Genomic DNA, 21715 nt, shown 5'->3' with positions numbered 1-21715 from the left:
CGAGAGCGCTTTCGACAACGTGAACAGGGTGTGCACCTGGAGCGCTCTATGCAGAAAAGCTATTATTAGAGGGATGATAGTGCGAAATGTCAAGTGCTGCATTGTGGCATTTTTGTCGACGGTAGCACCGGGCTTGATGTCACATGGCGCTTTAACAGTGCTAAATTCGCCTTTGCTATTTTGTCTAATATTTGGAATGCAGATAAATCAATAGCAACATCAATTTGAGGTTGTTACCCACAATTTTCTTTCTGTGGAAGCAGCATTTGTGAAGGGATCCCCGCTGTTGCTCAAAAGCCGCAGACCTTCTTTAACGTCTGTCTTTGCAGTGTCTAATTTGGCCTGAAAGATTTGTTAAGATTCTAATGGTCCAGTGTGCAGGCCATGTAGAGTGTATCCGCGAAAGCAGACTTCCCAAACGCTTACTCAAAGTCAAGGTGGAAACCCTAAAACAGATGGCTACAAGTTACATACCACCAGTTTCCAAAATTGTAGCGGGTGGTCGATTGACCGAGAAGAGTGGGGGCGAAGACTTCGGCCAAGAACTGACATCGGACTGTAGCATCATAGAAGAATTTTTATTTTTTGGTTTACGACTGCCCTCCTCAGGGTTACTTAAGGTTTAGCGGAGTCATAGCGATCATTAAGATTAGGCCGAACATGTTTAATTTCTCCGGAAGAAGCTTTTCCTACTTGTTGTCAGCACGGATCGATACATTTCACTTTGCATTCAATCAAACTCAAATAAATCTAACTTTCAAAGCTGCATTGAACACACCCAAGACATGGTCAAAATGAGCAAATCACTGTTGTGACTCCTAGAATTCTATGAAATCAATTGTTTCCCACTTACCTTCAGAACACCTGGAGAACTGTTGACACTGTCAGCGTCGGTGTATATTGATAAATCCGTAGCACTGGGCCTGCTCGGCATTGAAGCTGAAACGAAAACCAAAGATATTCAAACATCGAACCTTAACGTAACAATTTATGGGATACTTACAAACTTCGACCCAGGAAGTTCGGTGCGCTGGGTTATCGGTTTGACTCAACGAGTAAGGATTGCCTGTTTGCACGCGCCCACTATCCATGCCGGCGTTTTGAAGACACTCTGTCAGCGTCACCTTGTCAATCATCAGGTGAGGCAAATTCGTGCTGTATTTCTGCGTGGTCTTCTTACTATCCAGCATCGGCGGCAGGAAATATGGCGCTTCCTCTTTCCGTGCGTCGATTATTTTCTGCGCGTATTCTATTATGTTATTGATTCCGGTAACACGGCCCAACAACATCAACAGTGAGATAGCAATGGAGTGCAAGTTACACTTGTGATAGGACCCTAAGTCGTTGCTAGTTGTAGCAAGTTCTTGAATGCTATGAATTAATTGCAATGAATAAGTGACAACAAATTGCGAAGTAGCCCATTTACCCTAGTATGAACAAAATGAACTCCTGGACCGTCTCACTGCAAGCCATCTCGACAATCATCAAAGCGGCTGTGTTATAACTCGACGCCAAGGGGTCGATACGATCTGAAAGAGCCATTCCTTCAATCAGTGCCTGCATGATATTAGCTCCGTATTTATGAGTGAAGATTATGTCCGATCTGGAAGCACTCTCTAGGGACAAAGTTGGGTAATTCTTCACGGTTACATTCGAGAGGATCCCTTGGTTCTGATGGCGATCCAGCAGAGCCTGGAATATTTGCATCACAATAATACGTGTGGGCACGTGAGGAGCACGAGCCATTTTCAGGAGTGGTTGCAGGAATGAAGCGGGGAAAGCCTTTTCGAACGAAGCAGTTCGGTACTGGGTACCGACTTTAAGCAAACTCTTCAACAGAATATTCTGGAGCATTTGGTCGCCCTTGCCTTTCTTTGAAAGATCTGGGACGGTGTTCATGATGAACAGCATAATTTCGATCTTCTGATAGTCTGGGTGATGGTTGGCAAACTCGCCGAGGGCGTTGATTAACGCTTCCTGATATTGCGACTCCTCGGGAGAAACTTCCTTCATTGAGCTCACACTCGTGCGCAAATGCGTCAGTAGGTTATTGATAATATCCAACGCCGATGGGCCCACACTCTCTCCAGCTGCGATTGCGATGATCTTGGAGAGTACAACTGCCAGGGACGTTCGCGTATGCGGTGACGATTTGATGTTCGAGTCAAGATGTTGCATCAGAGTCTCGACGACGGTGTAGGAGTATTGCGGCTGAATGGAAATCATCACGATGCGGAACGTGTGGATTGCAAACTGATTTGGCACCCAGAGCTCGTGACGATCCAAATGACTGCAATAGGGCATTTTCAAGGTGATGTGTGGAGATGGTAACAAGGTTTACTTACGTCAAGAGAGGCTTCAATACTGATCGGATGTGTCCGAACGACGCACGGCTTACCAGCTCGCGAAGCACAGCTTCTGCGAGAACCGGTGGAGATGTGGGGGTTGCGTCTTCGGTCGCAGTCAATGGACCGTTCTGGGAAAACAAATTTGCTTTAGATGAACTGAATTTCCTTAACGCGAAACTTCATTACTTGCATGTTGAAAAGCAGCGACGGCACAATTTTCTCCATATGCTGCCTGTCCCAAATGTTCTCCACCAAGTCATCAGACACAGTTTTACGTATCACACCTTGGAGGCCTTTGATTCCCGCCAGCCGTATGCTGTCCCGCAGCTCAATATTCTCGTTGTTCCCGTGGCACATCGAAGAGAATTTCGAGATGAAGAAATCGTACCGCCTGTGATACGATGGAGTATCTTCTTCGATATTGGCGAACTTAACGAACTGTTGAAGGCGATGCGGAATTAATCAGTGAGTGTTTCTGTAAACTGTGCCATCTCTTACCGAATTCGTTGCCATAATTTGCAGATTCGGGTTGGAATCCTCTAGCAGCTTCTGCACCATCCTCAGGAAGGACTCGACGAATAGATTCAGAGTCTGGGCATGGCAAGCCATCAGAAGGAGGTCCATCGCTTCCATCGCAATCTCGACAAGCCTGCAACAGACGTTCGTGAACTTTAGCCAAGGGTCAAGGTAGGCGAATGGGTGCACCGTACTCACTTGTATCTCTTACGGTTGATGTCCTTGGTCGCTTTCTGGTACAGATACTCTCCAATCCGATCCAGCTTCTCGGGGGAGCTCAGCGAGTAGAACGTTAGCTTCTCCATATTCGACTTGACCAGCCCATCCTCGGGGTTGACGGGAAAGATGTTATCCACGAGCCTCTTGTAGCGCGGCCGCAGCGCCGAACAGCAACCGCAACAACCTAATAGAAACGACATTTTCCACTTAATCTGATTTCACAATATTTATACGCCGAAAATTTATCCTAAATCTATAAAAAGATGAATCAAGGCAGGTTCTGCACCCCTCACCCAGCATCTCAGCGATTGGCCTAAAATCGAAATGCCAAGAGCAGGAAGCTGACAGTACACTCTGCACTTTCAATGTAAGGAAATGTTAACGCTCTGTACACCGAGTGTTTGATTTGTTTTGTGTTGTTTGACCGTCGCCGATAATGTAGGGCCGAGTGCCGGTGGCACTTTTGTACTAATGCTGCTTCTCATTTAAAAAAAATTAAATTTGCATGCGAATTTCAGTTCGCATTTTTTAATTAAGTAGCCGTTAAGCAACCTCCCATTGTGTATTCTGTATTTATGATTTCCATATTTTCCATTTAAATTTGCATCCGCACTATTCTGGAGAAAAAATATATTATCAAATTATGGTATCGTGCAAATTTTTTAGGGAATGGAATGATTTTTTTTTCTTACGTTAAAGGTACTTAAAAATGATCCACCAAAGTGTTTTGGATAATACGATTTTCTAAATGTTAATCTTTCCAATCCTCTCTCTCCTCTGCATGTAAGCCATTGTTCAAAGGTAAATTAAAGTTTTCTTTAATCACTATGGGTGACTCTATTATCAAAATAATGTCGGTCCAGCGTCAGTGGAGCACAGACGGTTTTTATTTCTTCTTTCGGTTCAGGTATGAAATAATAATCGTTGTCGCAACAATCCATATTGGATCAGGGACTTGAAGTGTGTTAGAGCACTTCATTCAAGACCGTAACGGTACACTAGGAGGCAATGTGGTCAGCATTGCGCTCGCCCGAGATTATTACCCTGATTTGACTCAGGTACTCATTCACAGCTGAGTCGACTGGTATCCGACGTCAAATCACGATGCAAATTCCACTGCCACCAGTGAGATTTGAACCGCGACCTTCCGTATGACAGCCTAGTGCTCTAACCACTGAGCTATCCGGACACACAGGTATGAAAGGTTTTGCGTTTTCTCGTGTGAGGAATTTCCTTTGTTCGAAAGGTCAATTTCTAGACACTTGAAAACGATAAGAAATGGAATGCAGTGTGAATGGCTGGGCTAGGAGTGGGTTAATTCAATCGACTTTCTTGTAATATTTTTCATTTTAATCAAGACCCTTGTTTTGATGGCCGATCTAGGCCATGTTTCTTAGAGCACTCGTGGGAACAAGAGTTGCTAGCTTTCAGCCCGGTGCCAGTAGGCGTGGAAAACAGTATACCCCGTGCCAGCCGTGGTTTTCAGCCTCGACACCATTATCCAATTGGATATAGCGAACAGCTAAAGTACTTGACGTCGCAGGTCCCCTAACAAACGAGGGCCGAAAAGAAGCCAGTAAAGAAGCGGAAGTCCGATGGGGGTCTGCTCAGAAGGCAATCCATATTTTTAATCAGAAGGCCATCCATATTTTCAAGAATATTGCGGAGAATAAATACCATAATAATGTCTACAAATCTAACAACGAACGCTTTGAACCAACAAAAGAACAGAAGGCGAAATCTTCCCGTCGAGCAGAAACGGGAGAGGAGCAGAGTTTGTAAAGCGTCGAACGCAAAGCAATTTCGGCAGACAGTGAAGCAAGAACAGCCGGTTAACAAAGGACGCACTGGTAAATTCTTCAGAGATGTGACCAGGATTCACTTATGAGTGGCATTGATGAATGGTAACTCTACTAGCCGCGGATGTATGGGCATCTTCTGGACGAAGTGAAAGAACACTGGGAATGTATCCCCTACTTTGATTCCTCGAAGATAGTCATAGCACGCGAGGACCAGTTTTCCAAGGACTTCCTCGATTCGTGCGTTGTTAAGATCATTAACCACAGGGAGACTGTGAAGCCTATGATTGTCCTATTTGACAACATTCCTAGGAGAACAGTTGCCTGCATCTGGTCACCGCAGCCCTACATGGATAGGAGCAAGCTCGTCCATTCCTGTGCCTTTAAAATCCCATGATTCTTAACGACGGTTGAGTGATGATGAAGGGGAACGAACCCTGGTTAAAAAGTAATTCTTTCCAACTCTGTGAGGAATACATCGACATTTTGTTGATGCACGAGTTACTGCACAAGAGGAACTGATCGGGACAGGCTTAGAGCATATAATCTCACCAGAAAGAACTTGCAGCGGCCTACCCGTGGTAAAAGTAAGAGGCTTTCCTTCAGAAGAATTGCAAGATGTGGTGTTCACCATCGCAGGGAAGAAGGAAAAATCTGTTGATAGGGTGCGATGATAAAACGCAGCACATGCTATGGGACAGTTTAGAAATCATCCTGAGGTGAGTCGTTTTTCAATAATTAATACAAATAGATCAGTGTTTAACAGGGGCAGTACATTAACCTTCCAGGAGGGTTTTTGATATGATCCCACGAACGGACAGTGAGACTTTCAGGGTGGATAACTGGAGAGTGTCTGATTAGAGATCTTTCTCGGACCATAGTTGGATACTTTTCAGCCTAAATCTTCCTGTGGAAGTTCCATTTTTAGAGATTCAAGAAGGATGGACTGGAGGAACTTTAGTTATTAAGACGAACTATACGGTGTTCCCAACAGTAATATTGGCACGATAGGTGAACTGGAGTCAAAGGTCGGGACTCTGGAGAGGGCATTCGAAATTGCTATTAGAGTCATGTGCCTCGCAAAATGCTAAATGAATGAAGATCAGTTCAATCTCAGAAAGCTGACCAGAGAGGCCTTCAACATTTGCTACAGGCAACCATACAAGGACGGGCTGAAGAGGTACAGGTTGGCCATCAGGATTACTGGTAAACTGTCCTGTATGATTATTGTTAAACCATCGAAAGCATTAGTGGGTCCACGAGACTCATTCAGATTCTGACTAAAGGACATTGGGGCCCATCCTTTCGTAAACAGTCAAAGGGTTTCTGGACTGAATCTTCTGGTGAGATCCTGAGCTGCCATTCCGGACGCACTGCGCCGGCAGTGAGGGAGGCTGCGAGTGAGAATCCTGCTTTGAGTACGTGTGGCCTCAGTTGATTGAATAATGGTAGTTACTGACGACAAAGTGAGCTGGGTAATAAACAGTTTCCCTGCATAAAATTTTTTTCAGGTCTAGAGAGCATAATCCCAGTTATGTTCTATTAACAGCAGGAAAGGGCCGTAACTTGTTGAAATTTATCGGAGTTATATTTCGTTCCGATCTGCACCTCACTTCTGCAAACGTCCATGAGTTGGTTATGGAATTTTTCCCACTCAGCGTCAGCTCTTCCTAGAGCGCTTCCTGAACATCCACTTAAGGAGAAAGCTATGGGCAGAGGGACGCCCCAAGGTGATCTTGGTGTCAGGGATGTTTAACTCCGTTATAAGTGAAATTATGAAGGACATGTTGGCAAAGCTGAGATTCAATGAACTGCAGGATGAAGGCTCAGCATAAGTTTAATCAACACCGAACTAATGCTATAGGTATTTAACACCAAAGTAAGGGTACCCGAATCCTACCTTCCGTGGCTAAACGGTCAATGATTAGTACTTTCCTTCAATGTAAAGTATCTAGTGGTGGTCCTGGGTTATAAATTAAATTGGAGACTAAATATAGAACTGAGGTCTAAGAAGGCCTGCATAGCCTTCTACGCCTGAAATAAGATCAATCGTTGTGATGAAATGGCGCGTTGAGGATATTTCTTTGGATATATACATGTGTGGTGACGGGCGCTGGGCAAGCCAGGCTCAATAAGTTCCGAAGAACCGCGTGTGCAGATGCTACGGGACCTCTACAGCCATGCAGATGTCTTCAATGTACTCCTGCACCTCCACTTCCTGGACCTCTACATTAAATGCGGTGTATTCTGTTGTCAGACTTCGTGTGTCGGAACGTTGGTCAGTGAAGCAGAAGCATCTTAGATAAAGTATTTGGGTAATTTCAGGCTTTCCCAACGAATTACGCCACAGGCAAACTGAGCTTTAAGGACTGTGGGCTTTCGAACCAGGATAGAGTGGAAGACCGGCGATGTATTACGAGGTAATGCCAAATATCCTTCAACGACAATTCAAAGATCCTCTGCCGAGTAGGTGTGGGAATATTCTCGGATGTGTAGCCCAGTCATACGGGCTTCCGGTATTTGGCAGTGTAGTCGAAGAGGAGATACTGAAAGACTGCCGACGGCTGAGGCACGGTGCGGACCCCAAACGTAACACACTCATTCTGACCGACAGTCAAGCGGCAATTAAGGCTTTACACTTATTGGTAACATTGTCTAAGCTGGTGGCGCAGTGGACTTTTATGAGTTCCCGGGCATGGAAACATAGAGGGGAATATAGAGTAGAATGAGCGGGATGACGGATTGTCAGGCAGGGCTTCATTCTTGACAGTCTCTTGAATCTACTCGCACTCCTTGACAGCTGCTAACTTCAGGTAGGGAGATTTACCGTTTGCGCTAAGTCAAGGAGGATCTGGCTCTCCTATAACAAAACTAGATCGCTAGAGTTTTTTGGTCAGAGGTGGCTTGCATGGGACACTAGCCTATAGGTGACCATATCGCCAGATACAACTCAGAAGTGATGTCGTCAGGTCCTGTTGCTTTCCGCGATTACATCGGTTATACTGCTTCCTCGAGTGGCGCTGACAGGTGGAATTGTCCCAAATGTCGGTAATGCTTGTGGAAGTGGAGGATAAATAAATTTTGCCGTTAAAATCTGCTCGAAATATTCTCGACGTCTATCCGGTTCGGCTGGTCGGTCGGTAAGCAAAGTACCGCAAGAGAAGTGTTCGATGTCCTATATGCGTTGAAGTCGGCTTTTGGCAAGTCGATACAGATCTCTCTCGCCATCCCGAGTGTCCAGTTTATCGTAAAGATGTTTGTAATGTTTGGGTGGCAGCGGCCGCTATCTTTCCTGTTGGCATTCTTGTAAATTTGCCAATTATTTGATTTATTGTCGAGAAATTGGCGGTAGAGGCGTTTCTTTTCGCGGACCTTCATTCGAACATCGTGATTCTAAGCCAAGTATCTCGCTTACCTGACTTGATGACCCTGGGGGTTGCATAGGCCGCTTTGTGTATCGTGTCTTTAACTTGGTCCCACGATTCTACCACATTCGTAATAGCGTAAAAGAGATAATTTTTTCTTTCTTCTGATGTAATTCAATGCGAGGCGGGTCAATATGGTTCTCACGTTGTTTTATCGGCAGCTTGAATCGCAAGACCGCATTCAACGACCGATGTTAAGGTGCGATGGTCTCATAGGGAACGGCTTTGCAGTCAGTGACGGTGGTAAAATGTCGGCGTCTTATGAGAACATAGTCGACTTACGTTTTACTGTTCCCACTACAAAATAAAGTAAGATAAGACAATCGTTTGATGGACTATGTATTCACAAGTACAGGGTCGTGAGTGCCCGTCTTATAGCTGTGGCATTCTGTTACCTTAGTACATGAGAGTTTAATCTCGGGGAAACGGCCTTCGGGTTAATGGGTTACAACTGCGTCCGTCCCGATAATAACTTTGGCTTGACCGAAAGTACTTTCAAACCTTTGGCATTATTAAGGTGGCAGTGCAAGTTTAGTTGACATGGACTCCTGACTAGCATCTGATCCCTGAGACGGCGAGCCAACTTCTCCATTGCCGGGATATAAAGATCGGGTGGATTATTTGCCGAATAAGGAGAAGGCTGTTTTACGGACATATAGCAGGGGCTTGCAATGGGCAGAACAGAAGCATTCTGTGTTACAAATGTGGCGAACCAGAGCACAAAGCGAAGAAGAGAAGTCGGCAAAGTGCTGTGTTCTTCTGCAGAAAGGAGATGTGCTCATGTTTCCGATTCAGGACGTTTCTAGGTCTTCAAAGAAGAACTACAGAAAGCGAAAAGTCAAGCGCCATGATCTACATCCTGCAAGCAATTGCTCACGTCCTGATGGAGCAGATGGTTCAAAAAAGAAGAGTTGACTTGTTAATTCAGCGAACAGTACCGAGATAGAAGTTCAGTATCCTGGTATGCTGCCATCTGGATGAGACATACGGTTAACTTGCGAGTGCGATCCCATGATCGAGGAGATGGGTTCGTTGTGCAGCTTACCGCCTTGGGAAAGGAGACTAGAAACACTGAAGGGAGGATTCTAGTCGGAGAAGACTTTAACGGGGTGTGCCTCAACCAGATTCTCGAGGTAAACAAATTTTGGATACGGCCGCCAGGACAGGGTACCGGTTGAGAGGCGCTATCTCTGACGTAACTTTTGCTGCGGAATCCGTTCCCAATATTCTACCGTCTGGCAAATGCCTACCGGGTGGAACTTCAGGAAAATCGACGTTGTTAAATTTATCGAAGCTCACTCAAGTTAAACTAGCGACAAGATCCAGAGGCACCCAGAAGAACTGCAACTAAATTGCAGTTTATTCAACGATGAGCTTTCTCATCGCAGTGTCCCGGGAAATTACTTGGGTACTCGCGGACTGCTGAAATTGTAAACCTACGAAGGAACTGCCTCAGACTTCGGCGGATTACTTAGCGTGCAAGAGGCCAAGACGAGGCGACGCTTAGGTCTGCATAGTTTAAGAGTGGTCAAAAGAAACTTCGTTACCAGCATCATAATAGGCACGAAGATAAGCTTCTTCGAGCAGCTTCGCAACACCGCAGACAAGGATCCGACTAAAACGTTTGCGATTGCCGGCTGATGTCTAATGTCGGATCCAGTAGGCGTCGCTTGCTGAGGAGCGCAGTTCAGTCCGTCTTCCTTTACGGTTTCGAAGTATGGGCTTACTCCCTTAGTAAGGATATGTACGGCAAGCGCCTAGTATAAGACGAGGGGCTTTGCGAGTTCTGCTCACCTATCGTAGCGTCTGGGAACCAGCAGTAATGGTGATAGCAGGAATTATTCCGATCGCTTTCCATGCTGCCGAGCGAAGGCTTATATACTTCAGAAAAGACGAGGGAGTAAGGAAGCTGTCGCTTATGAAGAGAGAACCTGTATGTGCATGGTAGCAATCTTGGGAGAAAGGATTGGAAGGTAGATGGACTGTGCATCTCATAAATGACTTGCGGTCGTGGTTCAATCGAAAGCACGGTGAGGTTGATTATTACCTAATCCAATGTTCAACGGGCTTCGGTATTTTCAATTTTACTTGTACAAAATCGAGAGAACCGCAGCTGCAAGCATCTTATATTTGTTAGAATTTTCGGTTGAGTTAGCAAAAGTGATAATTTTTGGCTGTCTCTATATAAGTATTAAGGGGCCGTGTATGTTTGTAGCAATTCATTTATCAGCCCAATGAGTTTTCTATCTTCAGATCAGAACTCTTTCTCTTGGACGAACTCCCGCCCCAATGCTTTTCTGGCGAACGGGGAGTGATCCCACTTGAAAAAAATATTTCGAGCAAGTAATTAACAATGGTTTGGAATTTAAACACAGCTTTTTAATGCAGGATTTATAAATCACTTTGTGTTATTTAATTGAAATTTTTTCTATTAGATTAATTAGATTAATAATTAATATTAAAATAAAAAATATTTACGTTTCATTTACTGTGTTCATTTACTTTTACAGAATGCTTCGCTATTAACAAATTTTAATTTTGAGAGAAATTAATTATTTTGCTTAAGAAAAACCTTCCGTTCTCGAGCTGGAGCTGACTAAATAACGTCACCTTTCTGGCCGATCGCGCTATTTGTTTCTTTATGGTAGGCGTGTTGGATGTGCAGAGTGTATCGAAATCGCTCTGCTACTGCCAAGCGGACACTTTTCGCTTTAAAAAAACCGTGGGTAGGACATTGAGATTGCAACCACACAACTGGGTATATAAAATCATGATAAAACCCCCATATGGAGCACTAGTATGGCGAGCAAAGGCAAGTTGTTAGCCAATTATTTTCACTCAAAAAACTCGCCTGTCGCTGCATTTCGAGTATCATAAAGAGTACATCTACCTGTGCTGGAAACACTGCTACAATTTGATCTAAACTGGTGTGGGGATGCCATCCAAACCTTAAAGCCCTGACTACCAAAAACGAGATAACGTTGAAATGGATAGAGGAACAAAGATATGGATCGCTATAAGAGGGCAAATTAACTTTCAATAAAAGGGTCCTAAACAACATTTGCGGAACCGAAGCTTGCTTTTGGAATTAGTAAAGCCAAAATATATTTTTAATTAATTATATTAATTATATCACAAATATATATTTTCGAATACTATAATGTGTATTGATCTTCGTATTTTTGCATAGCGGGCATCCCAATGATATGTACCCATGATAGCATGCAATCAAATGATTTTCTACCTAGCGGATCGATTGGGCCATAGAGAAATATTTGCATATGTAATGCCTGAAGTTCCTGTTGTTTTGCGCGGGATTTGCCTTGCCTGCCTTTGGGCCTGATGAGCAACAGGTAGTTAAGCCCATAGTTTTTAACGTAGGTACCTGTCGTGGAGACTTAAACCGCAAATAACCGAGCTGTACTCACATACAACGGGAGTTCACCCGAAGTATGAGAGTCCAGGGGCTTTCCCGGTTCCCATGGTACCAGTATACCCTGGTAAGGTTTCGTGACCAATTTGCCACTTCAGATGAGTCCCCGTGCAGACTCGGGTCTGATCGCCCTAATTAGGCCTTTGGAGCATTCGCCTACTGCATCACGGCCGGCAAACCAAAGCGAGTACAGCGTTATCCGGTGCCACCACTATGGGGGTTCTCCTCGAACAGGGTTCCCGCCCCGTCTTCCTCACCGCCACCTCTGAGCACCAGCAATAGGTAGTGCGAAACAAACACTAGCGGGTTTACTTTTTGTTTCAATGACGTTGCCATCAGCTGGCGAACGTTTTTGTCCGACAACGGAGTCATGCCAAGCGGGAAGCCGGTACTTCGATTGTACTGTGATTTTTTTTCGGTTCAAGCGGATTCATTTAAAGGGCTTGTGGTCCGTGTAATTTTTGGCAGTTGATTGTTTTGAACAGTTTTCTTTCAAATTCGGTGGAGGGGCCGTTCAGAACCTTCTGCAGAATGTGGTGAACATGAACAGTTTCGCTTTTGGTGAGTGGGTACTTCGACAATGGTAATGTACAGAAGTGGTGCTGGTGGTTTTATTCATTCGCCCCTTCTGTTACTAAATCGAATGACTGCTCACAATTGTAGAGCGAAACGATTGCTAGAGCTATTGCAATTTTGCCAGCAACGAAATGACTGGAAAATATTAACTACTATGCAAAGAATTTCTTCGTGATACGACCTGATATGAGTGCGAGCATGTAAAAAAGAATCGGCGTGCAATGTTACTGTAATTGAGCATCCTAAATACGGCGATACATTGCAGTTTTAAGATGGTGATCGTGAAAATATTTGTCAGTGGCTACTGGAGCCTGTTTAGACAACGGGTGCTCCAACCCGACGTTCCACAGGCGAGCGTCTAGTATCATCCGGCATATTCCATACGAAATGTGTTATCCGTGGCCAACATAAATGAAGTATTTTTTTATATATTGCTATTGATCTATTCGGTCATATTTGCTAGATGGGATTTTATTTGTATTTTCAAAACGATTATTGGATTAACGATTTGGGAATTTTCTCATGAAATCTGCTTTTCGTGTACAGATCGAAAGTTGTAGCCTATGCTCTGTTCCAGTTTAAGACTAGAGTTACAGCGATGCAAAAGATGGGTTAGACAGGGACCGATTTTCTGGTGCAGAGCGAGTATATCATATATTTTAGCGGCCATCCAGTAAAGCATGTGCTTGGAGTAGGTGCCCTAGTCAGCCAGAAAATGCTCGCTGTTGTCAGCTTTAAAAGCATAAGCGAACCCCTATATGTTTTGCACTTCTGATGAGCCAGTATTTAGGCGATACATCGGCTCTCACAGTTTGCATAAAATTACCAATGGCAATGTCACACAAAATGATCGTGGGAGATATCTCAGGCGGGGGCACTTTCAACCCAGTTAACTACGTGTTAATCGAACGTTGCAATCTCTGACCTTTGAAGAATGTTAGATCATATAGGAGGTTATTATAGACTTGGCGTCGTGCCTCGGGTTCAAGTAACAACACCACCATCAATCCCCTTTGACAATCAGGTGAGGGTGAAGTGAAGGTTGAAGCCATCCACAACAAAGTTCACCATACTACCTATAAAAAGATGCTATAATAAAGGCCTCGATTATCGATCATCGATGATCTTCACAACCGCCTAAAGAACATTATCATTGGTATGGCCACAAATATACAGGGTTCGGCAGCATAACTTCCTTTCTTCAAAACTCAATAAAAACTATTGTATGCATCGGAAAATATTTATTTATTTTTTATAATGTAGGTACATGTTTAAAGTTTTTATTTACATTGTTTTGAAGATCAAATCTGTTAGGTGACGTCCATACATTGCGTAAACCGATTTCTGGCGTTTGTCATGACTCTTGTTAGCATAGCAGGTGTTATGTTGGCAATTTCTTCTTGGATGTTGGTCTTCAAATCTTGTAGGGTTCTTGGACGGGTCACATAAACACGGGATTTCAAAAAACCCCATAGAAAAAAATCACAAGGGGACAGATCGGGAGAGCGTGCCGGCCATTCCAAATCGCCTCTAATTGAGATAAGGCGCTCTGGAAAGTGTTCCCTCAAACCAGCCATCGATGCTCTTGAAGTGTGTGCTGTTGCATCGTCTTGTTGTAACCAAGTGTCCCCCAAATCTAAATTTTCTAGCCGTGGGAAAAAAAATTCTGTAGCATGTTTACATACCGGTCCGAATTCACTGTCACTGTAACCTCATTTTCCTCAAAAAACCAGGGACCAATAATTCCAGCTGAGGAAATTGCACACCACACTGTGACTTTGGGTGAATGCAAAGACTTTTGATGCAATTCTCGAGGGTTGGTATCAGCCCAGTAGCGCATGTTTTGTTTGTTAACCGACCCACAAAAATGAAAATGGGCTTCATCGCTAAAAAAAAAAATAGCACCCTCGGGGACGACATCAAGAAGAAGCTCACACGCGTTCATCCGGGAATTGAAGTCACGTTCTGAAAGTTCCTGCACTATCGCCACCTTATAGGGATGAAAATGAAGATCATCACGAAGAATTCTTCTCACAGAACGATCGGATAATCCAAGGGCAGATGCGTGTTTGCACGTAGAACGCCGTGGCGATCGCAACATTGACGCTCTCACTGCTTCAATGTTCTCAGGTGATCTAACGGGCCGAGGGACTCCAGTTCTTCCTTTTGTCGCACTTGCAGTTTGTCTGAATGTAGTGACCTATGTAACAATTGATTTGCGGTCTGGGACGGGAGCCAACGGGGCTAAATTAAAGCGATTCCGAAATGCACACTGTGTTTCAATAACCGATCATCGGCTTGAAAAGTAAACCTCAACGGCAAAGGCACGCTCCTCACTATTCCAACGCATGATGGCGTCTGAACCGTGTCGGGACAAAACTTTACAGTATCCCCTCTTGAACGAGACCACTAGCGCTCCGCTATGACATCAACTAACTGAGTGGCGCGCATTTTAAAAAAGGAAGTTATGCTGCCGCACCCTGTATTTGGCCCCAGTCAGAAAAAAATCGAAACCACCGGTTCGATGATAATTATTAGCTACCAATGAAACATTGTCCCTGTGAGTTGGGGCATAAGAATACACTCAAAGTCTTCCCTGCTTGTCGTAAGAGGCGACAAAAAGGAATAGCAATTTGTTGGGCTAGCAACCTTCAAAATTTTTAACATTTATTGCTACCGAGCGCAAATCAGCACTAGCGAATAGAAAAAAGCAAGTCTTAATTATTTCAAATAATTTAATTGCTAGAAACACCGTGAATTTATCAGTAGTAGATTTTGGAGCTGTCTCCTGGATGTGCGTAACAAGAGAGGCGGTGACATCGGCCTCGAAAGGGATCACCATCCCATGATCGTTTACGTTCGCTTGCACCCGACCCCGAAAGTTCAACATCGACCTTTTGTATGATCCAGCTGTCGCTCTACAGTGGAAGAGTCATCTTGCTAATCGAACGGCGGGCATACTGAATAACCCGCATGAGAATATCGATGAGCATTGGGCTGCCATCAAAAATACTCTTTTTTCGGGTGCTACACAGGTCGTCGGCCACATCTCGAAGGGGTGTCATAAGATCTAGTTGACTACGGAATCGTGGAAGCGGGCCGATAAACGAAAGAGGTTGAAGGCTCTACTGACCGCTGCGAGTGATGGCGGACGTAACCCGCTCGAGCTACAATACCAGGCGAAATCGCGAGAAGTTGAGTGTAGTGGACACCTTGACAAGAGAGAATTTTTTATTGCAGTGGTCAGGGAAGCGGAAGATGCTGCAGATCGCAATGATTTCAGATCTGTATATCGTGTCACGGAAGAGGTTGCATGTGGTCGCAAATCTTTCAATGGTCCTGTGAAGAGTGTCAACGGTCGACTTGTCATCCACGATGATGGATACTTGAAGAGGTGCAAAGAACATTTCACCATGATTCTTAACTGTATTACATTCGGTGAGGTTCCTCCACTTGTCGATGAAATGGCTGGTCATCGTAACATGCGGATACAGACTGTTCCTCCAACTAGAGGAGAAATCATTTCCGCCATCAATGCACTCAAACGGAGTGAAGCCGCCTGGTTTGAGGGTGTCCCCACAGAATAATTTATCACTGCACGTGCACGAAAATCTTGGGAATCCTAGACCATTCCCAGAGAGTGGAAAAAGGCGATGATCGTTAAGCTTCCAAAGAAGGGGATCCGTTTTGAGTGTCATATTTGAAGCGGTTTCTGTGTGCTTCTTGCCCTCGCAAAGATAATACCTAAAATAATCCTGGAACGCATCAAAGATTGCACGATTGCATACTCTCAACAATATTATTTCTTTTGTTATCGGTGGGGTTTTTTGTACTGACTTGTCCGGAGGACGTGAAGGAATTCCATGGACAATGATTACAATTACCTCAAACACCTGGACTACGTTGATGACATATGTTTTCTTTCTCACCGGATCATGGACCATGGTCAAATTGCTTTCAATTTGAAAAGAAAGGCAAGTAGTTGGATTGAAGATAAACATGAACAAAACCAAGGTTCTCAGTCTGACGGGTTATCGCACTCTATTTCTCTACATTAATGGGCAGAGCATCGAAAACGTCGATCACTTTGTATATCAGCGCTAAATCTGCTTCCGCTGTCTTGTATAAAATCTAGAAATACAGTTATCTTAACACCAAGATCAAGTTAAGACTGTTTTGTGCTACTGTTCTCTCTGTGTTGCTATATGGTAATAGTACATGGAAAGTGAACTGCACTATTACTCAAAAGCTCCAACCTTTCGTCAATACTTGTCTGCGCCGTATCATCGGAATACGCTGGCCTCACACTTGGCAGCGCACAGGTTTGGCAACCCTACGCTATGCGATCGGAAGACGGAAGTCGCAATGGATAGGTCACACATTAAGGAGGGCGACAATTGCATTGTAGGCTTCGCCATGTAATGTAACCTTCTCCCCTTAGATGATAAACGTGTGGGTCGCCACAAGACCACTTGGCGGTGAACAGTAGAGGAGGAGTGCGAACGTCTCAGGAAATCGTAGGGGAGCTGAAGGGTATTCCAGGTAATAGTGAGCGAGGGCGCGTAGGTGGGCTGACGCGCTATACCCCATCTAAGGCAAAAGGGCAGCCATATAATGGAACGCAAGAATACTACATATCGGCAAGGCAGCAATCTTGAGGAAGAGGAGAACGCGCAGAGACTTACCACGAATGACTTCAAGTGGAGAAAACAATTTCAAAAACAGGAGAAGTAAGCCTGGGAAAAATAAATACAGGGTTACCGGTTACTTACGGTGTGCATTGCGGACACCTAGTGCTAGAGGGCTGCGCTGGGGTAAATTGTTCTGCCGGGAACCGAAAAGTTAATTTATGGCTGATATATCAAAATCGTTTCGTGTAGCTGTTGGTGTTCATAAGAAAAACGTTCTCTCTACCCCTTTTTGATCCAGTCATGAACATTGTCAGACGGGACATCTAAGGTCCAGGGTCCTACACTGTCCTATGCAGATGATCTCGAGCAGCATTTTTAAAAACGATGATTGCCTTATGCATCTCGGCCGCTGATTGAAAATGAATAAAACAGGGTTTCTCAAGACCGCCCCAGCGATATAAGCACAGACAGTAAAAGACCTGACCAGAACTGAGCGACTTACATAGCTAGGGTTAATGCTATCAGCTATTGGTAAACGGCACTATGAAATTAGTTAATGCATCAGCGCAACTAGGACGAAGCGGCGGTTCACAACTGTGGTCGTTTGTAATCGGTGCATTAACGTGCGCTTCAAATCCATAATTTAACAATATGTTATTGAGCCTGTCGCCTTCTATAGTTGCGAGTGTTTACACCAATTACAATGAACCCGCCTTGTGGTAACGGAGAACAAAATTAGGCGTTGAAGTAGTGGCGTAACACGTTTTGATCACATCTGAAATGAATGAAATAATAATATAGATGGTGATTTGAGAACCTCTCGATTTCATCTGGACCGAGACTATGACATACTCAAGACCAGCCGACACCGCGATAGAACAGGACGAAGCGTTCAGAAGAAGAAATACTGCTTCCGTTAAAGTTCGAGACGGCAATAAATAGTGAGCACTAGTATTATTGGAAAATCCTCCACTATCTGAAGATCCAAACACTAAGGTACACAGATGGATCTAGGCAGAAGACAGGGGACAGGACGTATGAACTTAAATTGAGCCTCAATCTCTAGGGCAATATACTACTGGTTTTCAGGTAAAATGAACAAATCTAAACGGATATGGGAAAATCACAAAGATATCAAAAGCTAGATACTGTTGAAATGGATAATTACCGAATGGACGGTGGATTCAAGTCGCAAAAACCCTGAAACTAAGCAAATTGACAATAAGGACACTGAAAGGTCTAATTACCTACCCTTGCCTGTCCTCTAGGACAACATGATGGGTTTCTAATGAAGATTCAGCTTGAAGACTCTTTAAGAGGATGAAACAACTGTCAACATGAATATGACGCTCAGCATTTTAGTGGTGGAAATTTAACACCTGGGAATAACAAAATTTTAAGATGGGGTCGATCAGGTGCACCTCATTATCTCATTAGCCGTATGACTAGTCTGTCTGACGTGTCTTTTCACATAAATAAACTTTAGTGGGATATGGGATTAGGCGTGTGTCCAGAGTGCTAGGCTGTCGGTGTGGAAGGTCGCGATTCATATCTCACTGATGGCAGAGGGAATTGTATCGTGACTGGATGTCGGATGCCAATTAATTGAGCTGTGTATTAGTACCTGAGACAAATCGGAGGTTGATGCTTTCTAAAGGGATACCCTTATGGTTTGGAACGAATTACTGCATTACGCTTCAAAGCGCAGATCCAATTGGATAAGCCAACAAGGCTGTAGTATGGAGCAAAAAAGCTCAATCCTACGTAAAGCAGCCTCATCGACCCGTCCATCCATACGTAGTCGCATCGAATTAAGGATATCATTACGGTTTTTCTAAGTTAGTTTTAAGAATGAATACTTCGAGCTCCTTTTTCTAATGAATCGTATTATATTTTTTCAGTTGGCGCTAAGGTTATCCTTTAAAGTGGGAAGCCTGTAACATTTCAATTTTGAATTGACTTTGTAGCATGCTTATGAGTTTTTAAATCAAATTACACTGAAACGAGTCAATGTGATAAATTTTTTAAATGAAGATTTTGATGTATCTAGACTGAAACCACACAAATATTGAACTTTATTAAGTGCGATGTCCCGAAAGGGGGAACATTTCACCCACCGGTGTTTGAATATTGACTTACATCCAGGATCCGTGCATTTCTGCACGACAGTCTCCACGAACTCGGGGAGTTCGACCGGTTCGAAGCAGCACTTAATCATCGACATGGTCACTAATTCAATTAAACTTTCCCTACTTTACACAACAATGATTCCAACATTGATTTTCTCAAACACTAAATACTAGAACTTCACAGCTGAATTCACAACAGGTACACAAGTTTACGTATCAACATTTGCTTTCCCAACTTCCGCGAAAATTTGCAAATCAACCTTAGAACTGCCACTCCATGATGCTAACCCACTTAGAGTCAATGGGATGAAAATATTGTGGAAATTTCGTTGACCTTGAGTTCGCGTAATCTACTTGAAGATTAAGTTGTTGTTCGACAGAATTTTGGCGTCATTACTCTCGTTCCAGATAAAGCAGAAGAAGCACTTGGTCAGCACGAAATAACTACTCGTAGTCTTGGGTTCTCGGTTTCAATTGTCGCGTTGGTGACCCAAATGTGCGGTAATTACTAAAGGGTCAAGCGATTGTAGCTCTATCTAATTTGGTTTTTAAAATAGCTGTTTCGAGTTCTGAGTAGATTTAAGATCTCTCCGCGGAAATGGATGTTCAGTTAAACCTTCAGGTCGAAACCTTCCAGTTAAACTGAAAAGAAATATTCGGTGCTGTGTTATGGAATTCAATTCTGTCTCTTCCCCTAATGGAGGAAATTAGCACATGCGCCTTAGAAAACAGTGGCGGAACTTGCGGAAGGATATGTTTATAGTGACATAAAGAAAGTTTCAACATCTGTATTTAGTTAATATTCTAAAAACAGGAGATCTTTCCTGAGTGGTGTATATTACCAGACGCTAATGTACCGTTGTGACCTTTTGAAGGCTAAACACTTTCAGATGATTCCCATTTGCTACTAAGAAACCAGCTACATGCACTCATGCGGAAACCATGGCACATCCTAAATCCTACGTCATTGCCTGAGATTTCGAAGAAAAGTTGTTCCTATGATCCTTGGGTCATTGGAATGCTGCTCCCCGCATTGCACGAACGAGCACGTTGTCGAAGTTTGTCCGGGAATCTGTCGCCAAGGTTACTCTGTTGATGCTTTCAGGAATGATACGTTGTAATGAGAACGTGACATCTTGACAGCATTTGTCCCACCAAATTTAACTTGATGGAATCCTTTTTGTCGGTTTCCTCGGAAACATTATGTATAACAACATATCAAAGGCATTGATCGAGTATTTTTAGGAATCGGCTATTATTAGTGTCGATAATTGCGGTGTTTGAAGCTTATAATTTAATAGCTTTGAGCGTGTAGGTGAGTGACATTATTGATGAGGATGATGAGGATTCTTGATGTTACTTTTAGCAATTAGGAACAAGTGGTCTCGTCTGTGGTTGTTGAGTTGAGAGGGTCAATGATCCACTTCGTATCGCATGAGGGATTTTTGAGACGCAATCGCAAATATGTATGGAGACATGAACACGTAATTTGATCTTACTTTTACTATTGCTCCTGGCGAATGTAAGCCAAACGTAGGAGAGGCATTAAATGCTATACATTGTTGCGTAAAAGTAGATAATTTACCTGATAAGTGCCAAAAGCTGGAAACACGACGATAATCACCCCCCATGGGCGAAAAGCTGAACATAGCCATGTATGCAAATGTTCTGAGAACATACCATCGCATTGTATGTGTTATAGGTATATCACCGCACCAGTCTAGAGAACTATATTAAACAAAAGAAGCATAATTTCTCAATTATTTAAGAATTAATTGGTTGATCAGTAAATGAATAAACGATAGTCAGCTCAATAACTTCTCAACACACGTCTGTTCACGTAAAATCTTTTACTGTCTGGATCTGATAAATTCACTTGAATAGTAATTAAATATTGTAAATTCTTTATCACCGTGATATTATCAACAACTGATTCTGAATGATTTCATTTCAACCTTTTTATGCATTTTCGTATATATTATATTGAAGTGAGTTATAGTATAGGGTTGCGCACACTTTTGAGTTGCCCAGCTTGCAGAAATTTACGTACTTAGAATCTATCCTTATGACCTAATAATCTTTGCTTGTTTTTCACATCGACCACATTACGTCTTCCTTGATGACGTAGGATGGCAGCCCTAAATTTTTTAGCAGCTCTATTGTGCATGCTGCTGTTTGTTTGTTTGAGTTGCCTCACCCGTTTATTTTTAGATTTTAAATCTGCAGTATTCTGTACTGTACTACTCGGGGTAGGTAAGTGGGTAACAGTGGCTCCTTCGAGGAGTTCAATTAGCGCTGTGGTGTGTCGTTGTGATCCCACATACTCCTAAGACCATGACTGCCGTCGGGATAGCAAGAGAAGCAGAGTCTAGCTGACTCAGATCCTCAGAGCTTGCCTGTAGCATTCACGAAAGATAGAAGCTCTCCCACCCTGCAATTAGAGATCACCTTGAATTTCTCAAAGAATCGTTCACCTAGCGTTCGTAGCCGAGAACTGTCTGAGAGTTTCTCTTTTCTCTCCGCAGCTTCGGCAATGAGAATTTCAGGGTATGTCGAGTCCTGGTCTGGACTGCCAGCGCGCCCTTGCCCTTCTCCACTAGCTTGGAGGATATCGCCACTGAGTATAAAGTCTTAATGGT

At 43.6% G+C, this 21715-nt stretch overlaps 1 protein-coding gene across 2 annotated transcripts in view; it reads right to left on the bottom strand.

Annotated features, from left to right (window-relative positions):
* LOC119655679 (protein EFR3 homolog cmp44E) overlaps positions 1-20993 on the bottom strand; it is a 30327-nt gene extending 9334 nt beyond the window's left edge. The window contains exons 1-9 of one of the 2 annotated variants that reach the window (XM_038061679.1): positions 20907-20993; positions 20662-20804; positions 3063-3267; positions 2847-2997; positions 2535-2786; positions 2346-2476; positions 1427-2290; positions 1004-1371; positions 854-939 (exon numbers count right to left, since the gene is read on the bottom strand). In XM_038061679.1, the coding sequence (XP_037917607.1) occupies positions 854-939; positions 1004-1371; positions 1427-2290; positions 2346-2476; positions 2535-2786; positions 2847-2997; positions 3063-3267; positions 20662-20764 (2160 nt within the window). In that variant the 5' untranslated portion in view covers positions 20765-20804; positions 20907-20993. Of the gene's footprint in view, positions 1-853; positions 940-1003; positions 1372-1426; positions 2291-2345; positions 2477-2534; positions 2787-2846; positions 2998-3062; positions 3268-19086; positions 19718-20661; positions 20805-20906 lie in introns of those variants that run through there. The other variant, XM_038061680.1, reaches the window with a different exon arrangement.
* Positions 20994-21715: the final 722 nt, after the last annotated feature.

This window comes from Hermetia illucens, chromosome 4 (assembly GCF_905115235.1).
Source record: "Hermetia illucens chromosome 4, iHerIll2.2.curated.20191125, whole genome shotgun sequence".
Classification (NCBI taxonomy): Eukaryota; Metazoa; Arthropoda; class Insecta; order Diptera; family Stratiomyidae; genus Hermetia; species Hermetia illucens.
The sequence above is the reverse complement of the archived record's forward strand: the minus strand, read 5'-3'. Positions and strand labels throughout refer to the sequence as shown.